Source organism: Pleurodeles waltl, chromosome 5, assembly GCF_031143425.1.
Source record: "Pleurodeles waltl isolate 20211129_DDA chromosome 5, aPleWal1.hap1.20221129, whole genome shotgun sequence".
Classification (NCBI taxonomy): Eukaryota; Metazoa; Chordata; class Amphibia; order Caudata; family Salamandridae; genus Pleurodeles; species Pleurodeles waltl.
Window position 1 is genome coordinate 1,696,355,426 of NC_090444.1, and position 23,302 is coordinate 1,696,378,727.

Sequence of the window (23,302 nt, forward strand, 5' to 3'; positions counted from 1 at the left end):
CACATTCCCCTAGTTTTGATAAAAACTGTGCAGCACGCACAAAAGCAATCTGTCATGCAAGCAGTCACAGAGCAGTTGGGGAGAGGAACGTTACCAGAACAGAAATGGCAAATTGATCAGGTTTTAGGGAAAGTGATTGCTGCAAATTACCAAGGAAAAATCGAAATTATGCTGATACCTAGAAAAGAATCTGATTCATTCATACAAATTGGAGACAGAATGGCCCAAATTGACAAAAGTGCAGTGAATGGAGGTTTGGTAAAGAATGAGTCTGCCCCAGCCCTTCTGACAGTGCAAGAAAAGGGAAGCTGTGGCGCAGCAGATAAAAACCTCAGTGCTGATGTGTGGGCTGAAGCCCCAAGTGACCCTCCAGAACCTGCAGAGAATATAACAAAGGGCCCCAAAAACGTCCTGCTGATTATAAAACAGGGAAAGAAAGAGGAAGGGTGCAGTTTAAATGAAAAATGTTATTTGCAAGAAAAGTCATACTTGTTTCTTTTGCAGATCCTACCACGTTTCGCCACTGTCCCTGAGTGTGCTGTGTGGTCCCCCTTCCGGTGTGTGCGTGTGGGGTCGGGGAAGGGACCGAATCCCCAACCTGAACCTGGCTGAGTAAAGTGCCAGCACCATGGATCCATTTTGCGCAAACTGCGCCTTCAGTTCAAGTTCAACTTGTTTGATTGCATTCTTCCAATGGAACTAAGCTGTGTTTTTTTTTTTTTCCCCTCTCGTATGGAACTCTGACTTTTGCTTATCTTCCAGCAAACCTTTCAGGTGGACCGTGCACCTTTACATGAGCAGAACTCATGCCACATCAAATTGCTAACACTGTTGAATTAGAGACTCATTCAGAAAAAAAGAGAAAAAAAAAAATTGCCCAGTCTTTTCTATGTAGATGTATCTGATGTGAAAAGTTATGAGATCAATGTGTTAATTCACTTCTATTGCTTTACAGGGATTGCTTTGATCATTGAAATTTGATTTGCTGATAATGTTTTTTTTTTGTGCTGATGTTTTTTTTTTTTTTTTAAACAAGAGATATGTGAAGCAAAAATTCATTGGTCAAAGGGCGGAATGTACTGCTATTTGATGGAGTTTGTTTTGACCAATGACTTTGTGTTTCACCACTGCGCATATTAGTTGCTCAATGTTCACCAGTAGCACATGGTATGTTTTGTTCAGTTTAGCTGCCTATTGGCTTTGACATGGCATTAGCCATTACTTTCTGTATTCAGTTTAGCCGCCTATGGGCTTTGACATGGCATTAGCCATTAGGCAGCTAAACTGAACAAAACATACCATGTGCTACTGGTGAACATTGAGCAACTAATATGCGCAGTGGTGAAACACAAAGTCATTGGTCAAAACAAACTCCATCAAATAGCAGTACAGCGTCCTTATTGACTTATACCGAACAGGTGTCAACCAGTCACCTGGATAAGACAACAGGCAAGAAAGTATTTTTACCCAGAACCATATGGGACAAAAAGCTCAGACATATGTGTGGCCCAGCTAAGACCAGGGATGTTCTCTATAGCTAACACCTTACCTTCAGTAATTCTCTTTCAGGTGGATACTCTATCTAACCGCAGATTCCTCTCCTTAAGAATATCCCTAGGCACCAGACTGGATCTGGGTGCTTTTTCACCATGTCCTCTGTATGCAGACAGGTGACGTTGTGCAGCTTTGCATAGTCTCTGCTCTGCCCCTGAAGTGAAACTGGAGCAGTATATAGGCATTACCAATGTGTGCTGATGTCAGTACCTTTCTTTCCACTTTCCACTGGTCTAGAGCTAGCTCCTTTTTTCTAAAGAGTTGAGGAGCAGTTTTCCACCAAAAAATGCTCCTGTAAGGAAGGGAAATGTTCCCTTCTAAAACCACAGCCTTTAAGTCTTCCAAGGATTGTCACACAAAAAGTCTGTGCCGGATCCCACAAGAGACGACTCTAGAGAATAGCTTTGGGCCACAACTTCAAGTCGTGGGGTGTGTGCCCTAATGAATCTCAAAGCGATCCAAGACCGCAAAGCCAAGCTGTATGTCACCTATCATGGCCGGAAATCAGGTGAAGGCCACCCCTGCACAAAGTGAAGGACTCAGTCCTATGCTTGTTCTCGTTGCCAATCCTGCAAGAGATCTTCTTTGCATTCCAACTCTTTGGGAAAGTCTAAGTTGAAGAAGAAGCACATGTAATTTAAGCACGCCTTGTCCATGCTATGCCACCCTCACTGGAAGAAGTCACAAGGAGGTCAAGATTTTCCACAGTCTTACTCTCGGTCCCCTGCAGAGGAGCTGATTTCACAAATGATTCTAATGCATAACAACTTTGCGGCAGTTATCCATTAGCTACAATTAACTAGCATTACAAATTAACAAAACTATACTTTGATACCTTGATCAGTGCAATCAGATGGAGGGAATGTATTTCACTTAAAATGCAAGATTAACTTCAGTACAGAACTCGGCTAGGGCAAATACATAGTAAATGTGTGATCCATTTTTAAAAATTATAAAGAAAAAGAAACATTCTCTTACCTGCAGAAAAACTGGGAGTGGTTTTATCAGTGCTGGGGCCCAAAATTTTCACATGGTTAGCAGGAAACCAACCTTTCTGTCTCTTCTTCCCTCTCGCCTACAATAAGTATGTAAGTAGTAAGTAGGAATTTGGGAATTCAGAACAGTCACAACATAACAAAGAGTCACGGGCAACTGTCAAGAATAAATCTGCACCTGCATAGACCTTCTTAGCAAGCTACAACAAATTATCATACGAGAAAATAAGTATACTGAATTGATCTAAATATAGTCATATGCCATGAAATGATGTGCATTAATAAAAGATGTTTTCAAAGATAAAAACGTTTTATGATGGGGTTCAGGCTATGCTGCAGTATTCTTTATTGTGCAAGACATGCTCTTCATCCTCAAAGGCCATTCTGCTCATGGGTCACAGCATCCTAGAACCAGAAAGCTTCAATTCATCTAGTTACCCTTATACAATGATGTATTACCTTCCTGTCTTAGACAAAGTTAAGAGATGTTTGGACACGTATAGTTTTTTACCTGTAGATGTCGTTTTGCAGCTTGTAGAATTTTCTGGATTCACATGCTGTGCATTATTCCTTCATCTAGTGGTTGGGTCCAGAATTCTCCCAAATTCTGCAAGTCCTTCTATTTTTGTTTTTTGTTGTTGGTGGGCTTCGAAGGACCCCCATTTGGTGTCCCTTGTGATGTTGTACTGCTTCCTCTGGAAACTCCCACCTTTGGCCGCCATCTTCAGATTCTTTTTTGGTAATTTGTTACTTCCTTTCATCTTCTTGGTGGAGGTGGGCAGGTCGCTTGTGAATCCAGAAACATTTTTAAGCTCCAAAAGTACACCTACATGTAAGAATCTATATGTTTTTGCAGCATGAATCTTTTCTGGATTCACATGCTGTGCTTAGATTTTGTAGTGCTTTGTTAACCTTGTGGTGGTCAAGTTGAAGATGAACATTGATTTGTAAACAGATGTTGCAAGCCCTTTAGACCCACTTGTGCTTCCTTGTTCATTTAAATGTTTATACAGTAATGTTTTGTGAATGTGTGTACAGATGACCATGTCGCTGCCATACAAATGTCCTGTAAGGATGTATTCACTAAAAAAAACAAAGGTTGCTGCATTCTTCTTTGCAGAATGTGCTCTAGGTATTGCACTAAGCTTTTCTACTCCATTTGTGTGGCACGTTTGAATAGTTTGTGCTATCCATCTTGCAATGTGTTCTTAGTTACTGATCTTCCCAGAAAACTCTTTGCGGATGTAACTAATAGTTGCTTTGTCTGTCTGTTTAGCTTGGTCTTTTTGATACAACACAGTACGGCGCATCTTGAATCTAAAGTGTTTAACGTTCTTTCTGTGATTTTCGTTTTTGGAAGAAACTTGGTATATGTATAGTGATTCATGTGAAATTGCGAGATTACCTTTGGCAAGAACTGTGGGTCTGCCCTCATGACAATCCTCTCCTTGTGAACCTGAAACTATGGTTCCTGAAGCATGAGTGCCCGCAATTTACTCACCCTGCACAGAGATGCAATGGCCACCAGAAATGCCATTTTTAGAGTGAGCCTAAAGCAACGGTTCGAAGAGCACCTTCATTAACTCAACACATTTAGGCTCCATGTGGATGCTGGTGTTTTACTTGGTGGTGCAATTCTCTTTGCCCCTTCTAAGAATCTCTTAATTGCTGGGGTGGTGAAGAAACGTCTTCCTTTATAACCCCATGTGTAGGCCCCTATCGCTGCCAAGTGTACCTTTTAATGAGAAATATGTCAACCTGCAGTTTATGAGGTGTGTACGATATCTTAACACTGCAGCATCTTTTGTGTTCTTCCTCAATAATCCATATTTAGGATACTGCATGGAGTATATTTTCCACTTTGCTATGTAGCACTTTTGTGTAGTTGGCCTTCTTGCTTCTATTAGAATGGCGATTGGGTTTTCTGGTGCTTTAAATGTCTGAATTCTAGGTGTTCAGGAGCCAGGCTGCGATGCTCAAAGACTGGTTCTGGTTAGGTACCCCTACTTCTTCCACTGCCAGTAGGTCTTGTTGCACTGGTAATCTTTGCATGTTTCCCTGTGCCATTTCTATCAATTCTAAGCAAACTTCCGTGATCAGTTTATCAACAGTGCATTCCCCAGGGATTGGTGGTATGGCTGTCTTGAGGCAAAGCTTTGGCACTTTGCGATCCTTGGTGTTGCAAATAGATCTATTGTTGGGGTTCCCCGCCTTCTAAAGATCTTGTTGAGTACTTTCTGATTCAGTTCCTATTCATGTGAGCATGATGCCTGTCTGCTCAGCCTGTCAGCCTCTATATTGTTCCTTCCTAGGAGATGAACTGCTGTTAGTTCCATCTTCCACTGTGTGGCCCATTCCCACAGTTCTTCGGCTAATCTTGATAATGCAAGGGCTTGTGTTCCTCCTTGCTTGTTAATGTAAAACACTGTTGTTGTGCTGTCGTTTCCTAACAACTCTTTCTGAAAGGCTTTTAAGGGTTAGAACGCTGTTTTTAGTTCCAGAATACCGATGTGTTGTACTGCATCCTGTTCTCTCCAGATTCCTTGCACCTTAAGTGAGTGCATGTGAGATCCCCAGCACATATGTGAAGTATCTGTTGTAATTGTCACTGTAGAGTTGGTTGTGCAGAGTTCCTCCCTTGTGTTATATGTGATCTATACTGTAAGGAAATGCCTCCTTGGCATGGTTACCCCCTGACTTTTTGCCTTTGCTGATGCTAAGTTTTGATTTGAAAGTGTGCTGAGGCCTGCTAACCAGGCCCCAGCACCAGTGTTCTTTCCCTAACCTGTACTTTTGTTTTCACAATTGGCACACCCTGGCATCCAGGTAAGTCCCTTGTAACTGGTACCTCTGGTACCAAGGGCCCTGATGCCAGGGAAGGTCTCTAAGGGCTGAAGCATGTCTTATGCCACCCTGGAGACCCCTCACTCAGCACAGACACACTGCTTACCAGCTTGTGTGTGCTGGTGGGGAGAAAACGACTAAGTCGACATGGCACTCCCCTCAGGGTGCCATGCCAACCTTACACTGCCCATGGCATAGATAAGTCACCCCTCTAGCAGGCCTTACAGCCCTAAGGCAGGGTGCACTATACCATAGGTGAGGGCATAAGTGCATGAGCACTGTGCCACTACAGTGTCTAAGCAACACCTTAGACATTGTAAGTGCAGGGTAGCCATAAGAGTATATGGTCTGGGAGTCTGTCATGCACGAACTCCACAGCACCATAATGGCTACACTGAAAACTGGGAAGTTTGGTATCAAACTTCTCAGCACAATAAATGCACACTGATGCCAGTGTACCTTTTATTGTAACATACACCCCAGAGGGCACCTTAGAGGTGCCCCCGGAAACCTTAACCAACTACCCGTGTAGGCTGACTGGTTTTAGCAGCCTGCCACATGGGGAGAGTGCCTTTGTCACTCTGTGGCTAGTAACAAAGCCTGTACTGGGTGGAGATGCTTATCACCTCCCCCTTGCAGGAACTGTAACACCTGGTGGTGATCCTCAAAGGCTCACCCCCTTTGTTACAGCACCCCAGGGCATTCCAGCTAGTGGAGTTGCCCACCCCCTCCGGCCACGGCCCCACTTTTGGCGGCAAGGCCGGAGGAGATAATGAGAAAAACAAGGAGGAATCACTGACCAGTCAGGACAGCCCCTAAGGCAACCTGAGCTGAGGTGACTCTGACTTTTAGAAATCCTCCATCTTGCAGATGGAGGATTCCCCCAATAGGGATAGGAATGTGACCCCCTCCCCTTGGAAGGAGGCACAAAGAGGGTGTAGCCACCCTCAGGGCTAGTAGCCATTGGCAACTGCCCTCCCAGACCTAAACACACCCCTAAATTCTGTATTTAGGGGCTCCCCTGAACCTAGGAACTCAGATTCCTGCAACCTAAGAAGAAGAGGACTGCTAAGCTGAAAACCCTGCAGAGAAAACAGAGACACCAACTGCTTTGGCCCCAGCTCTACCGGCCTGTCTCCCCCCCCTTCTAAAGACACTGCTCCAGCGACGCTTTCCCCAGGGACCAGCGACCTCTGAATCCTCAGAGGACTGCCCTGCTCTAGAAGGACCAAGAAACTCCAGAGGACAGTGGCTCTGTTCATCCAAGACTGCAACTTTGTTACAAAGGAGCAACTTTAAACAACCTGCGTTTGCCGCCGGAAGCGTGAGACTTGCTACTCTGCACCCGATGCCCCCGGCTTGACTTGTGGAGAAACAACACTTCAGGGAGGACTCCCCGGCGACTGCGAGACCGTGAGTAGCCAGAGTTGCCCCCCCCCTGAGCCCCCACAGCGACGCCTGCAGAGGGAATCCCGAGGCTCCCCCTGACCGCGACTGCCTGACTCCCAGATCCCGACGCCTGGAAAAGACTCTGCACCCGCAGCCCCCAGGACCTGAAAGATCGGAACTCCAGTGCAGGAGTGACCCCCAGGAGGCCCTCTCCCTTGCCCAGGTGGTGGCTACCCCGAGGAGCCCCCCCTTGCCTGCCTGCATCGCTGAAGAGACCCCTTGGTCTCCCATTGATTTCCATTGGAAACCCGACGTGTGTTTGCACACTGCACCCGGCCGCCCCCGTGCTGCTGAGGGTGTACTTTCTGTGCTAACTTGTGTCCCCCCCGGTGCCCTACAAAACCCCCCTGGTCTGCCCTCCGAAGACACGGGTACGTACCTGCTGGCAGACTGGAACCGGGGCACCCCCTTCTCCATTGAAGCCTATGCGTTTTGAGCACCACTTTGACCTCTGCACCTGACCGGCCCTGAGCTGCTGGTGTGGTAACTTTGGGGTTGCTCTGAACCCCCAACGGTGGGCTACCTTGGACCCAAACTTGAACCCCGTATGTGGTTTACTTACCTGCAAAAACTAACAAACTCTTACTCCCCCCAGGAACTGTTGAAAATTGCACTGTGTCTAGTTTTAAAATAGCTATATGTGATTTATATGAAAACTGTGTATGCTATTTTGATTATTCAAAGTTCCTAAAGTACCTACCTGCAATACCTTTCATTTGAAGTATTACATGTAAAATTTGAACCTGTTGTTCTTAAAATAAACTAAGAAAATATATTTTTCTATACAAAAACCTTTTGGCCTGGAATTGTCTCTGAGTGTGTGTTCCTCAATTATTGCCTGTGTGTGTACAACAAATGCTTAACACTACTCCTTTGATAAGCCTACTGCTCGACCACACTACCACAAAATAGAGCATTAGTATTATCTCTTTTTGCCACTATCTTACCTTTAAGGGGAACCCTTGGACTCTGTGCATACTATTCCTTACTTTGAAATAGTGCATACAGAGCCAACTTCCTACATATACCCTCTTGTATTTTCTGCGTGACAAGAACTAGATTTTCCCAACTCCCTGTTGCTTGTGACCATTGATTTTGAAGCCATTCCTGGATTGGCCTCATGTGCAGTCTTGTATATGGGATCAGTGGTATGCATGATGCCATCTTCCCTAACAGTTTACCCACTCTCCTCACGGTCAGAGCTTGCCCCTTCTGGTATTGGGTAGTTTCCCAAAGTAATAACTGTATTCCCTTGTTGCTTGGATCGAGTTTATTCTTGTTCCAAGAAAATCTTTTCTTGCTCTGGACTAAATGATGACTTCTCTACGTTCATTAAGAATCGCAAAATTAATACATTTTTCAATACTTGTTGAATATGTGCCCTACACTTGTTGTGTGAGTTTGCTCATATTAGCCAGTCATCTAGGTAAGGGTAGACACGTATGCCTTAACTCCTTAAGTGTGCTGCTACTGCTGCAAGACATTTTTTAAACACTCTTGGAGCTGATTTTATCCCAAATGCCAATACTGTGAACTCTTGTTCACCACAAACCTAAAATATTGTTTGTGCTTTGGATTTGTAATCATCCCCTTTTTGCAATTGTGGTATGACCTAATGCAATGTTGCCATTTTGAATCTTTGAGTCTTTATAAACCTGTTTATAAATCGGAGGTCTTAATTTGGTTGTAGAGATCCGTCTACCTTCGGAATTAGGAAGTATGCAGAGTAATTTCCTTTGTTCTTTTGGCATGGTCTGAATTGCTTTTTTCTCCAGCAATTCCTCCTGCTCCTTGAGCATGTTAGATATTTCTTCTTTTAAATAGACCCTCTTCTTTGGCCCCCATGTTGGAGGTCTCATGACTACTTCTATACAATATTCATATTGTATTATGTTTAGGATCCATTTATGTGATGTTATCTTTCCCCACTCCTGAAAGAAGTTTTATATTCTGCCTTCCGCTGCTGTTGTGTGCAGGAGTTTGAGTTCTTTGTGTTTGTCTCTCACTGATGTTGTTTTTGAGAGGTTGTGGACTGTTGTGAAGTCACCTGTTGGTGGGGTTGAGCCTCCCCTATCTGGCTATCCTTTGCTCCGAGTTCTTCCATGAAAGACTGTCTTCCTTGCTGCTGCTACTGCCAACTCTGCTGGGTTGTGGCTAATTGATTGCTTCCCTGGAACATTTGGTGAGATGTTCCCGAACGGAAGCTGCCTCTCCCCGTGGGACTGCGATGTGTTACTGTTCCCCTTCACATTCCTCCTCGAAACTGCAATGCTCCCATTCATTTTGAGGTTTCATTACCTTTCTTGAGCTGGTTCAAGGCGTCATCCACTGAGCTCCCAAACAATTGTTCACTGTTGAAAGGGGTATTTAGTATGTTTGCCTGCACTTCAGTCTTGAACCCTGAAATTCTCAGCCATGAGTGGCGGCACAGGGTGATGCCCCACCAAACTAGGAGAGATACTCAATCGCCAAAACAGACAGGGTCTGGTTATATCCAAAAGAAAAAAAAGATTCCCTTGTGAGCGCCTCTTATAAATGGGAATACATTTCCTCACCAAAGGCAAACGGAAATGCACCAAAACAACAATTGTAAACTCTGAAACCATATATTGCCACATAATTTCAAAAACAAAAACTCTATGCTACTGTGTACAACAGGATACCTGTATTTAATATATATGCAATATATATGTATAGTGTACATCTGTTCGTGGCATGTAGTGCTGTAGATTCACATGCTATACATAGACCCGCCATCTAGTGTTGGGCTCGGAGTGTTACAAGTTGTTTTTCTTCTATAAAGTCTTTTTTTCGAGTCACAGGATCGAATGACTCCTCTTTTCAGTGATAGTACGCACGGGAATAGACTCCTTTCTTAGATTGTTTTCAAGCAGAAGGGTGTAGGAAGGAGTGATAGAGTAAAAGAATGTAAATGTACAACTAAATGTAGTAAGTAAATAAGATGTGCATGTAAATGTGAAAGAATTATATACATATGTACAAATAAATACTGCAACTACTACAGGCTTCTGGGGAGGAGGGAGGGTGCATGTGAATCTGCAGCACTACATGCCACAAACAGATGTACACTGGGTAAGTGACATTTTCCATTCAATGGCATGTGTAGCTGTAGATACACATGTTATGCATAGACTAAAAAGCAGTCCCTCTCCCATAAAAAGCGTTGGCTAGCCTGTAGGAGTTGAAGTAGTTTGAAATAAAGTTTTAAGTACAGCTTGACCAACATTGGCCTGTTGCTTTGAAAATACATCCACACAGTAATGTTTTGTAAATGTATGTGGAGTGGACCATGTGGCAGCTTTACATAGGGCTGCCATTGGTATGTTACCTAGAAAAGCCATGGAATGCGCTTTAGGTGTTATTAAAAGTTGTCTTTTTGCTTTAAGGTAACATGTTTGGATGCATTTTACAATCCACGTAGAAAATTATTTTTTAGAGATAGAATTTCCTTTATGTGGTTGCTGAAAAGCTGTTTAGATTTTTCTAAACTCTTTTGTTCTATCAACATAGTACATTAGAGCTCTTTTAAGGTCAAGAGTATGAAGAGCTCTTTCAGCATTTGAGTTTGGCTGTGGGAGGAAGACCGGCAATTCCACTGTTTGGTTAATGTGAAAAGGAGAAACTACTTTTGGCAAAAAGTTTGGATTTGTTCTAAGTACTACTTTATGTTTGAGTACTTGGAAAAAAGGTTCCTCCAGAGTGAATGCTTGAATTTCACTAACTCTTCTTAATGAAGTAATTGCTACTAAGAAAGCAACTTTCCAAGTTAGAAATTGAATATCACATAAATGCATGGGCTCAAATGGTGGTCCCATTAATCTTGTGAGTACAATATTCAGTTTCCAAGCAGGAACTGGTGGGGTTCTTGGTGGAATGATACACTTAAGTCCTTCCATGAAGGCTTTAATAACAGGAACTCTAAAGAGGGAAGTATGTTGTATTTGTTGTAAGTATGCTGATATAGGAGTAAGATGAATTTTAACAGAGGAAAAAGCTAAATTTGCTTTTTGTAAATGAAGCAGGTAGCATACAATATCTTGTATTGATGCTTTAGCTTGGTCTATATTTTTGAGCTGACAGTAGTAAACAAAACGTTTCCACTTGTTAGCATAGCATTGCCTAGTTGTAGGTTTGCGTGCCTGTTTTAGAACTTCCATATATTTTAATGGAAGGTGTAAGTATCCAAATTCTATTACTTCAGGAGTCACATCGCTAAGTTGAGAACACTGGGATTGGGATGTCTGATTTGACCTTTTGTAAGGAAATGCCTCCTTGGCATGGTTACCCCCTGACTTTTTTCCTTTTCTGATGCCAAGTTATGATTTGAAAGTGTGCTGAGGCCTGCTAATCAGGCCCCAGCACCAGTGTTCTTTCCCTAACCTGTACCTTTGTTTCCACAATTGGCACACCCTGGCATCCAGGTAAGTCCCTTGTAACTGGTACCTCTGGTACCAAGGGCCCTGATGCCAGGGAAGGTCTCTAAGGGCTGAAGCATGTCTTATGCCACCCTGGAGACCCCTCACTCAGCACAGACACACTGCTTACCAGCTTGTGTGTGCTGGTGGGGAGAAAACAACTAAGTCGACATGGCACTCCCCTCAGGGTGCCATGCCAACCTTACACTGCCCATGGCATAGATAAGTCACCCCTCTAGCAGGCCTTACAGCCCTAAGGCAGGGTGCACTATACCATAGGTGAGGGCATAAGTGCATGAGCACTGTGCCCCTACAGTGTCTAAGCAAAACCTTAGACATTGTAAGTGTAAGGTAGCCATAAGAGTATATGGTCTGGGAGTCTGTCAAACACGAACTCCACAGCACCATAATGGCTACACTGAAAACTGGGAAGTTTGATATCAAACTTCTCAGCACAATAAATGCACACTGATGCCAGTGTACCTTTTATTGTGAAATACACCCCAGAGAGCATTTCAGAGATGCCCCCTGAAACCATACCCGACTACCAGTGTGGGCTGATTAGTTTTAGCATCCTGCCACACAGCTGACATGTTGCTGGCCACATGGGGAGAGTGCCTTTGTCACTCTGTGACTAGTAACAAAGCCTGTACTGGGTGGAGGTGCTTCTCACCTCCCCCTGCAGGAACTGTAACACCTGGCCGTGAGCCTCAAAGGCTCACCCCCTTTGTTACAGCACCCCAGGGCACTCCAGCTAGTGGAGTTGCCCGCCCCCTCTGGCCACGGCCCCACTTTTGGTGGCAAGGCCGGAGGAGATAGTGAGAAAAACAAGGAGGAGTCACTGGCCAGTCAGGACAGCCCCTAAGGTGTCCTGAGCTGAGGTGACTCTGACTTTTAGAAATCCTCCATCTTGCAGATGGAGGATTCCCCCAATAGGATTAGGGATGTGCTCCCCTCCCCTCAGGGAGAAGGCACAAAGAGGGTGTAGCCACCCTCAGGGCTAGTAGCCATTGGCTACTAACCCCCCAGACCTAAACACACCCCTAAATCGAGTATTTAGGGTCTCCCAGAACCTAGGTAATTAGATTCCTGCAACCTAAGACGAAGAAGGACTGCTGACCTGAAAGCCCTGCAGAGAAGACGGAGACACCAACTGCTTTGGCCCCAGCTCTACCGGCCTGTCTCCCCACTTCAAGAAAAACTGCAACAGCGACGCGTTCCACAGGGTCCAGTGACATCTGAAGCCTCAGAGGACTACCCTGCATCTAAAAGGAATAAGAACTCCAGAGGACAGCGGCTCTGCTCCAAAGAAGAAACATCTTTGCAACAAAGAAGCAACTTTTAAAGACCACACGTTTTCCGCCGGAAGCGTGAGACTTTGCACTCTGCACCCGACGACCCCGGCTCCCCCTGCTGAGAGCCAACACTACAGGGAGGACTCCCCAACGACTGCGACCCTATGAGTAGCCAGAGTTGACCCCCCTGAATCCTCCCTGCAATGCCTGCAGAGAGAATCCAGAGGCTCCCCCTGACTGCGACTGCCTGCTTCAAAGAACCCGACGCCTGGTAAAGACACTGCACCCGCAGCCCCCAGGACCTGAAGGATCCGACCTCCAGTGCAGAAGCGACCCCCAGGTGGCCCTCTCCCTTGCCCAGGTGGTGGCTACCCCGAGGAGCCCCCCCTTGCCTGCCCGCTTCGCTGAAGAGACCCCTGGGTCTCCCATTGGACTACACTGCAAACCCGACGCCTGTTTGCACACTGCACCCGGCCGCCCCCGTGCCGCTGAGGGTGTACTTTTTGTGCTGACTTGTGTCCCCCCCGGTGCCCTACAAAATCCCCCTGGTCTGCCCTCCGAAGACACGGGTACGTACCTGCTGGCAGACTGGAACCGGGGCACCCCCTTCTCCATTGAAGCCTATGTGTTTTGGGCACCACTTTGACCTCTGCACCTGACCGGCCCTGAGCTGCTGGTGTGGTAACTTTGGGGTTGCCCTGAACCCCCAACGGTGGGCTACCTTGGACCCAACTTTGAACCCTGTAGGTGGTTTACTTACCTGCAAAACTAACAAACACTTACCTCCCCCAGGAACTGTTGAAAAATGCACTGTGTCCAGTTTTAAAATAGCTTATTGCCATTTGTGTGAAAACTGTATATGCTATTTTGCTAATTCAAAGTTCCTAAGTGAAATACCTTTCATTTAAAGTATTGGTTGTAAATCTTGAACCTGTGGTTCTTAAAATAAACTAAGAAAATATATTTTTTCTATATAAAAACCTATTGGCCTGGAATTGTTATTGAGTGTGTGTTCCCCATTTATTGCCTGTGTGTGTACAACAAACGCTTAACACTACCCTCTGATAAGCCTACTGCTCGACCACACTACCACAAAATAGAACATTGGAATTATCTCTTTTTGCCACTATCTTACGTATAAGGGGAACCCTTGGACTCTGTGCATGCTATTTCTTACTTTGAAATAGTACATACAGAGCCAACTTCCTACACCTTTGTTCTGTGTTAACAAATCTGGTCTGTTTGGAAGTTTGCAATGAGGTACTATTGCAGATCTAGGAGTGTTGTTTACCAATGTTGCCGTGCCCAAGTGGGGGCTATGCGTATCATGGTGAGAGAGGTGTGACAGTCTGTTGACCAGAAATGGAATTAACGGGAGAGGGGGAAAAGCATAACCATTATCCCTGACCAGTTGATCTACAGAGCATTGCCCTTGGACAGAGGGTGTGGGTGTCTGGAATAGAAGTTTAGGCATTTTGCGTTTTTGCTTGTTGCGAATAGGTGTATTTCTGATGTTCCCCACATTTGAAAGTACTGTTGAAGTACCTCAGAGTGAATCTCCCATTCGTCTCTCCCATTCCTGACCTGCCTTAAGGTCAGGAGTCACTCGTCATGCCGAGCAGCTCCACCAGCCTGCCTCCGTGCCCCCGACCCTGCCCTCGCTACTGACGAGAGTTCGAGGCCCTCCACCACCCGCAGGCACCCACCTGCGCCTCATCCCTGGTGTCTAGTGGTTTGCTGTAAGTATAGTGTGTGTCTGTAATCTGTATTAGTGCCTTTTACCGTGCCTTTTTTGTTTACCGTTTGTTTAGCTTTTTCGCTGTTTTTTGAATGTTTTATTGCCCCTTTTCTCACTGCCTTTTCTGCCTGATCCTCCCCAGTTCCGCCGCTGCGTCCCCTGCAGCCCCGCCCCCCTCACACCCCTATTCGCTACTGCCTCCCGCCTCCCAGCTGCTCCTCCCTCCCACCTCCCCTTCTTAATGGAGGCTGCTGCACGGTGCCGAATGTGACCCCTGACCTGCCTTAAGGCCAGGAGTCACTCGACACGCCGAGCAGCTCACCCAGCCTGCCTCTGTGCCCCGACCCCGCCCTCGCTACTGACGAGAGTTCGAGGCCCTCCACCACCCGCAGACACCCGCGTGCGCCTCATCCCTGGTGTATAGTGGTTTGCTGTAAGTATAGTGTGTGTGTGTGTGTGTCTGTAATCTGTATTAGTGCCTTTTACTATGCCTTTTTTGTTTACAGTTTGTTTTACTTTTTCCGCAGTTTTTTGACGTTTTATTGCCCCTTTTTTCACTGCCTTGTCTGCCGGATTCTCCCCAGTTCCGCTGCTGCGTCCCCTGCGTCCCTACCTTCCTGCTCCTCCCCTTCTTAATGGCAGCCGCTGTGCGGCCGTGCCAGAGGCAGGCCCGTCTGCGCCTGGACCGCGCCCAGTCCCCCTGCCTCGTGCACCCCCCTCACCGCCAGACACCACTACACCGCTCCAAAACTCCTCGCACTCAACCCTGGCCGCTCCACCACCTGCGTCCAGACCTCTCCTAGGCACACCCATGGACCCTTCTCCTGCTGCACGTGCCACTTCACCAGCACGCAAGCCCCCAAGCACCACAACAACGCCACCAACCTCAGCTGCATCCTCCTCAACACCTGCTCCGTACACAAGCACGCCATCGAACTCTGGCACCTGCTCACATCTACCTCCCCGGACATCGCCTTCCTCACCGAAACCTGGATGAACCCCTCATCGGAACCAGACATCGCCATAGCCATTCCTGAGGGCTACAAGATCACCCGAAGAGACAGAACCAACAAGCCAGGAGGAGGAATCGCCATAGTCCACAAAAGTTCCATTAAAATCTCAACTGACATCCACGACGCCCTGGATGCCGCAGAGCAACTGCACTTCCATATACACGTCATAGCCAACACCACTTTGAGAGGAACCCTCGTCTACAGACCGCCAGGCCCCCGCCCTCAATTCTGCGACGCCATTGCCGACACTATCAGCTCCCATGCCCTCGCCTCCACGGACTACATGCTCCTCGGCGACCTGAATTTCCACCTGGAGAACACTAGTGACAGCAACTCCTCTGCCCTACTAGACAACCCCGCCAACTTCGGCCTCAAGCAACTGGTCACCTCGCCTACCCACTCAACCAGTCACACTCTTGACGCCATCTTCTCCTCCAGCAGCCACATCACCTTCACTCACACCACCGAACTCCACTGGACCGACCACCGTCGTGTTCATTTTTCCTTCCTGAAACCCACCAGCCACCATCAACAGCCCTGAATCCCCCACCGCAAGTGGAATAAGATCTCCAATGATCAACTGATCCCCAACCTCACCCGCGCCCTACCACCCACAACCAACGACCCCAACACCGCCGCCCTCAACCTCAAACAGTGGCTCGACGACTGCGCCAACACCCTCTCCCCCTCTCAAAAAAACCCACCATCACCCACACCAACAAGAAAGCTCCCTGGTTCACCGCAGACCTTCAGTCCTCCAATCGAAAATGCCGGAGAGCAGAGAAGATTTGGCGCCAACAACATTCAGAAAGCAACCTCACCGCCCTCAAATCAGCCATCCGCAAACACCACCAGTTCATAGGGTCCACCAAAAGATCTTTCTACAAAGAACAAATTGACAACAACGCGCACAAAAGCAAGGAACTATTCAGCATCATCAAGGAACTCACCAATCCCAAGTCCTACTCCGCCGACCCACCCCACCCGCAAGACCTCTGCGACTCCCTGGCCACCTTCTTTCACCGCAAGGTCACAGATATCCATGGAAGCTTCGCACCACTGTCAACCACCACCACCACCAAGGTCGACCCCATCGGGCCCTGCCGCACCAACATACTGAGTGCCTGGACCCCCACCAACGATGAGGAAACCACCAACACCATGAGCACCATCCACTCCGGCTCGCCCGCTGACCCCTGCCCTCATCACATCTTCAATAAAGCCAGCCAAATCATCGCCCCCAACTCCGGACTATCATCAACAGCTCATTCAAGAACCTCATCTTCCCGGAGAGCTGGAAACATGCCGAGGTCAATGCCTTGCTCTAAAAGCCCAAAGCCGACCCCGAAGACCTAAAAAACTACCGTCCTATTACCCTACTCCGCTTCCCCGCGAAGGTGATCAAGAAGATTGTCAACAACCAACTTTCCCGATTCCTGGAGGACAACGACCTACTTGACGTCTCCCAGTCCGGATTCTGCAAAAACCACAGCACCAAGACCACCCTCATAGCCTGCACCAACGACATCAGGAACAGGCTCGACAAAGGTGAAACCGTCGCCCTCATCCTCCTTGACCTTTCTGCAGCCTTCGACACTGTCTGTCACCACACCCTGCACACACCCCTTTTCAACACCGGAATTTGCCACAGAGCCCTGGACTGGCTCACCTCCTTCCTCTCAGGAAGGACCCAAAGAGTGCGCCTCCCCTCATTCCTGTCTAAGGCTACCAAGACTATCTGCAGAGTTCCACAGGGCTCCTCCCTCAGCCCCACCCTCTTCAATGTCTACATGGCTCCGCTCGCCAACATCGTCTGATCCCACGGTCTCAACATCGTTTCCTGCGCCGACGACACTCAGCTCATCCTCTCTCTCACGAACGACCCTGCACCCACTAAGAACAACCTCCACATAGGACTCCACGCTATCGCCAACTGGATGAAAGCAAGCCGCCTCAAACTGAACTCCGAGAAGACAGATCGGCATCTTCGGCCCCAACAGCTCTGCATGGGACGACTCCTGGTGGCCTGCCACTCTGGGGTCGGCCCCAACGCCAACCACCCACGCACGCAACCTCGGCTTCATACTGGACTCTGCGCTCTCTATGACCCAGCAAGTCAATGCCATCTCGTCCTCATGCTACAACACCCTTCGAATTCTCCGCAAGACCTTCAGATGGATTCCGTGGAAACGAGAAGAACGGTCACCCACGCCCTTGTCGTCAGCAGCAGACTGGACTACGCCAACGCCCTCTTCGCAGGAACAACGGCCAAGCTCCAGAAGAAACTCCAACGCATCCAGAATGACTCAGGATGACTCATCCTCAACCTCCCTCGCCACAAACACATCTCAGCCCACTTCAAAGACCTCCACTGGCTACCCGTCAACAAGATAGTTTTCAAACTCCTAACCTACACCTACAAAGCTCTCCACGACGACGGACCGGCCTACCTCAACGAGCGCCTCTACTTCCACGTCCCGACACGCCAGCTCCGCTCCGCCAACCTCGTCCTAGCATCCGTCCCCCGCATTCACCGTACCACAACCGGCGGCAGATCCTTCTCCCACCTTGCCGCCGAAGCCTGGAACTCCCTCCCCGTCAACCTACGTACGGCCCAGGACCTCCTTACCTTTAGGAAGCGCCTCAAGACTTGGCTCGTCGAACAGTAGCACCTCCCCCACCCCCAGCACCTTCAGACCCTCTGGGTGAGTAGTGCACTTAACAAATATCTGACTGATTGAAATTATGTATCTGTTGCTGTGTCCTGCTTAGCAGGTCTGATAGCTGCTTGTGTATCCCTGGGATGTATTTCAGTAGCAAGTAAATGTGATTGTGAATTGCCCATTTCCAAATTGTTTGAACTAGAAGGGACAGTTGAGATGAATGTGTTCTTCCTGGTTTCCTCATATAATACATTGTTGTCATATTGTCTGTTTTTATCAAAACTGTTTTGTGCTTGAGAAGGGATTGAAAAGCTTTTAGGGCAAGAAATACAGCTAACAATTCTAAATGGTTTATGTGATAAGTTAACGGTATTGAATTCCATTCCCCTTGTATGGTAAGGTTGCTGAGGTGAGCCCCCCCAACCTATCATTGATGCGTCTGTTGTTATTGTGGTCTGAGGCACAGGGTCTTGAAATGACCACCCTTTTATTAAATTGTTGTGATTCCACCATTAAAGAGATTTGTGTGTTTGGCGGTCCAACAACACTAGATCCTGCAACTGACCCTGTGCTTGAGACCACTGCTGTGAGAGGCACTGTTGTAGTGTTCTCATGTTTAATCTTGCATGTGGTACTATTGCTATGCATGATGCCATCATTCCCAATAGTTTCATGATAAAACCTTCCAGTGTAACGTTGATTGGGCTGTATCTGTGATATAAGATTTTGAAAAGATTGTATCCTTTGTGTATTTGGATAGGCTAAGGCTTTTTGGGTATTGAAAATAGCACCTAGGTACGGTTGAACCTGTGCTGGTTGAATGTGAGATTTTTGGTAATTCATTGTGAACCCCAATGTGTGTAGTGTTTGTATTGTGTATTAAGTGTGTTGCTGACATTGTATAATATTGCATGATTTTATTAGCCAGTGTAAGGAAATGCCTCTTTGGCATGGTTTCCCCCTGACTTTTTGCCTTTGCTGATGCTAAGTTATGTTTTGAAAGTGTGCTGGGACCCTGCTAACCAGGCCCCAGCACCAGTGTTCTTTCCCTAAACTGTACCTCTGTCTCCACAATTGGCACAACCCTGGCACTCAGGTAAGTCCCTTGTAACTGGTACCCCTGGTACCAAGGGCCCTGATGCCAGGGAAGGTCTCTAAGGGCTGCAGCATGTCTTATGCCACCCTAGGGACCCCTCACTCAGCACATGCACACTGCTTCACAGCTTGTGTGTGCTGGTGGGTAGAAAATGACTAAGTCGACATGGCACTCCCCTCAGAGTGCCATGCCAACCTCACACTGCCTGTGGCATAGGTAAGTCACCCCTGTAGCAGGCCTTACAGCCCTAAGGCAGGGTGCACTATACCACAGGTGAGGGCATAGGTGCATGAGCACAATGCCCCTATAGTGTCTAAGACCTTGTAAGTGCAGGGTAGCCATAAGAGTATATGATCTGGGAGTCTGTCAAACACGATCTCCACAGCACCATAATGGCTACACTGAAAACTGGGAAGTTTGGTATCAAACTTCTCAGCACAATAAATGCACACTGATTCCAGTGTACATTTTATTGTGAAATACACCCAGAGGGCATCTTAGAGATGCCCCCTGAAAACATATCCGACTTCCAGTGTGGGCTGACTAGTTTTGCTAGCCTGCCACTCACCGGACATGTTGCTGGCCACATGGGGAGAGTGCCTTTGTCACTCTGTGGCTAGTAACAAAGCCTGTACTGGGTGGAGGTGCTTCTCACCTCCCCCTTGCAGGAACTGTAACACCTGGCGGTGAGCCTCAAATGCTCACCCCCTTTGTTACAGCGCCACAGGGCATCCCAGCTAGTGGAGATGCCCACCCCCTCTGGCCACCGCCCCACTTTTGGCGGCAAGGCCGGAGGAGCTAATGAGAAAAACAAGGAGGAGTCACTGGCCAGTCAGGAAAACCCCTAAGGTGTCATGAGCTGAGGTGTATCTGACTTTTAGAAATCCTCCATCTTGCAGATGGAGTGTTTCCCCCAATAGGATTAGGGATGTGCCCCCCTGCCCTCAGGGAGGAGGCACAAAGAGGGTGTAGCCACCCTCAGGGCTAGTAGCCATTGTCTACTACCCCCCAGACCTAAACAAACCCCTAAATGGAGTATTTAGGGCCCCCCAGAACCTAGGAAGACAGATTCCTGCAACCTGAAGACGAAGAAGGACTACTGACCTGATGCCCTGCAGAGAAGACAGAGACACCAACTGCTTTGGCCCCAGCCCTACCGGCCTGTCTCCCCACTTCGAGAAAAACTGCAACAGCGACGCATCCCCCAGGGTCCAGCGACCTCTGAAGCCTCAGAGGACTACCCTGCATCTAAAAGGACCAAGAACTCCTGAGGACAGCGGCCCTGTTCCAAAGAAACAGCAACTTTGCAACAAAGAAGCAACTTTTAAAGACCACACGTTTCCCGCCGGAAGCGTGAGACTTTCCACTCTGCACCCGACGCCCCCGGCTCGACCTGCGAAGAACTAACACTACAGGCAGGACTCCCCGGCGACTGCGAGCCCGTGAGTAGCCAGAGTTGAACCCCCGGGGCCCCCACAGCGACGCCTGCAGAGGGACTCCAGAGGCTCCCCCTGACTGCCTGCTTCAAAGAACCCGACGCCTGGTAAACACACTGCACCCCCAGCCCCCAGGACCTGAAGGATCCGACTTCCAGTGCAGGAGTGACCCCCAGGAGGCCCTATCCCTAGCCCAGGTGGTGGCTAACCCGAGGAGCCCCCCCCCCCCCTTGCCTGTCTGCATCGCTGAAGAGACCCCTGGGTCTCCCGTTGAAACCTATTGCAAACCTGACGCCTGTTTGCACACTGCACCCGGCCACCCCTGTACCGCTGAGGGTGTACTTTTGGGCCTGCTTGTGTCCCCCCCCCGGTCTGCCCTCCGAAGTCGCGGGTACTTACCTGCTAGCAGACTGGAACCGGGGCACCCCTATTTCCATTAAAGCCTATGTGTTTTGGGCACCACTTTGACCTCTGCACCTGACCGGCCCTGAGCTGCTGGTGTGGTAACTTTGGCGTTGCCCTGAACCCCCAACGGTGGGCTACCTTGGGCCCAACTTTGAACCCTGTAAGTGCTTTACTTACCTGTGAACCTAACAAATACTTACCTCCCCCAGGAACTGTTGATTTTTGCACAGTGTCCAATTTTAAAATAGCTTATTGCCATTTTTGCCAAAACTGTACATGCTATTGTGATGATTCAAAGTTCCTAAGATACCTGAGCGAAATACCTTTCATTTAAAGTATTGTTTGTAAATCTTGAACCTGTGGTTCTTAAAATAAACTAAGAAAATATATTTTCCATTTTTTCCATACAAAAACCTATTGGCCTGGAATTGTCTTTGAGTGTGTGTTCCTCATTTATTGCCTGTGTGTGTACAACAAATGCTTAACACTACCCTCTGATAAGCCTACTGCTCGATCACACTACCACAAAATAGAGCATTAGAATTAATTATCTCTTTTTGCCACTATCTTACCTCTAAGGGGAACCCTGGGACTCTGTGCATGCTATTTCTTGCTTTGAAATAGTACATACAGAGCCAACTTCCTACAGTGATGGTTTCTCCTTCCTTTTAACAATCTTTGCTGGTGGTGGAGCAGTGTCAAGAGTCTCTTGAAAAGCCAACTTTCTTTTGGTTTGCGGAAGAGGTGAAGCAATGATCTTCTCAGTCTCCTTTTAGATATGAATCCTTCTTTGGTTGGTGTCCATGATTTCAAGGATAGGCTGAATATCTAAGTCTTCAGAAATATATTCTGATGTTGTAGGTATTTTAGAGGACTGATCATCAATTATCTTTGAGCTGTGCTTTAATCAGCTCGAAAGTCCTTGTTCCTCTGTATAAGATAATTTTTTTCGGCTCCAAAGTGGATAATTTTTTCGGACCCGAAGATACAGCCTGTGGTTTCGGATCCGAAGCGGGACGTCGAATTTTCACGAAGAGTGTGGATGTCGGCTCGGCTGTGGAGCTTTTTATAGATTTGCTCGACTCCAGCATCGAAACAGGTGTGGCCTTTTTCGCGCTGAACCCAAGGGTCGGTCGCCGATGATTTTCTTTCGGGTGAACCATGGCTCTCTAGCAGTGGTCCACCTAAGGCCTTAACAGGTCTCTTGGAAGTGGGCGTAGGGGCAGGTGTACTCACACACTGAGCTGCAGTGATCGTTCGAGTCTGCTTCGGAGTCAGTGTCCTGGAACAAAACAGCTGTCTGTGCCAGTTCTTCTTCTACGGTGTCGGTGTACTCTGTATGTTTTGACGCCATTTCGAGGCTGCTCGCACTCCGGTCACGCAGTGCCTTTTTCGACTGGAACGACCGACAAGCTTCACAGTCTTCTTCTCGATTATCGGGACAGAGATTACATACCACGTGTTGATCTGTATATGGAAATTTTGCGTGGCATCGAGGAAAGAATCTGAATGGAGTCCGATTCATCAGGCTCCAGCGTGGTAGCCCTGAACAGGCCTGAGTCGAGCGCGCGCACACCCAAAAGGGCATTTTCTGGTTTCCGATGGTACTATTGGCTCAATTACAAATGGAACCGCGGTCGAAACAATACCGAAAGAGTTATTATAAAGTTTCCGAATCACAAGCCTCGGAGAGAGACGAAACACGTCCGAACTCGACAGTAGAAAGAAAACAATCTAACAAAGGAGTCGATGTTCATGCACACTATCATCGAGAGGAGGAGTCATTCGATCCGGTGGCTCGGAAAAAAGACTTCTTCAAAGAAAAACAACTTGTAACACTCCAAGCCCAACACTAGATAGCGGGACTATACATAGCATGTGTATCTGCAGCTACACATGCCATCAAACTATATATAAATATATATATATATATATATATATATATATATATATATGTATATACACACACACACACACTATACACAAAGGGTGCAGGGTGGGTGATGCCCATCATCAGTTGGCGGTTGGATGTGTCTGCTGCGTCGAATGCTGACTTGAGGCATATGTTGGTAATGTTTTTTTCCTCAGCCACTAGGTGAGCACCTCCCTTCCTGTATTGTTCAGGCAGGTGTTACATCAACTCGGCCATCTCCTCCTAGCACTGGTAGGTATAATGACTTAGGAGGGCATCTGAATTTGCAATGTGCCACTCACTGGTTTGCAGCACTGCACTCAAATTTTTGACTCAAGGTCCATCCTCTTACTCTCCTTGTCTGGAGACAGGCCAGATGTAGATGGGATGTTGGCCCGCTTCTGTGCTGTCAAGGTGATAATCGAATCAGCTGGCACAGCATCCTTTATGTAGACTGGGTCCTTTG

The 23,302-nt window shown here is 47.5% G+C and overlaps 1 protein-coding gene across 6 annotated transcripts in view; it reads right to left on the reverse strand.

Moving 5' to 3' along the window:
• The window catches only part of ITSN2 (intersectin 2), a 1,003,157-nt gene that overhangs the window by 232,818 nt on the left and 747,037 nt on the right, over positions 1-23,302 (reverse strand). For all 6 annotated transcript variants that reach the window (XM_069236034.1, XM_069236039.1, XM_069236035.1 and 3 more), the window contains one exon: positions 2,533-2,629. In XM_069236034.1, coding sequence (XP_069092135.1) covers positions 2,533-2,629 — 97 coding nt within the window. The remainder of the gene's footprint in view (positions 1-2,532; positions 2,630-23,302) is intronic.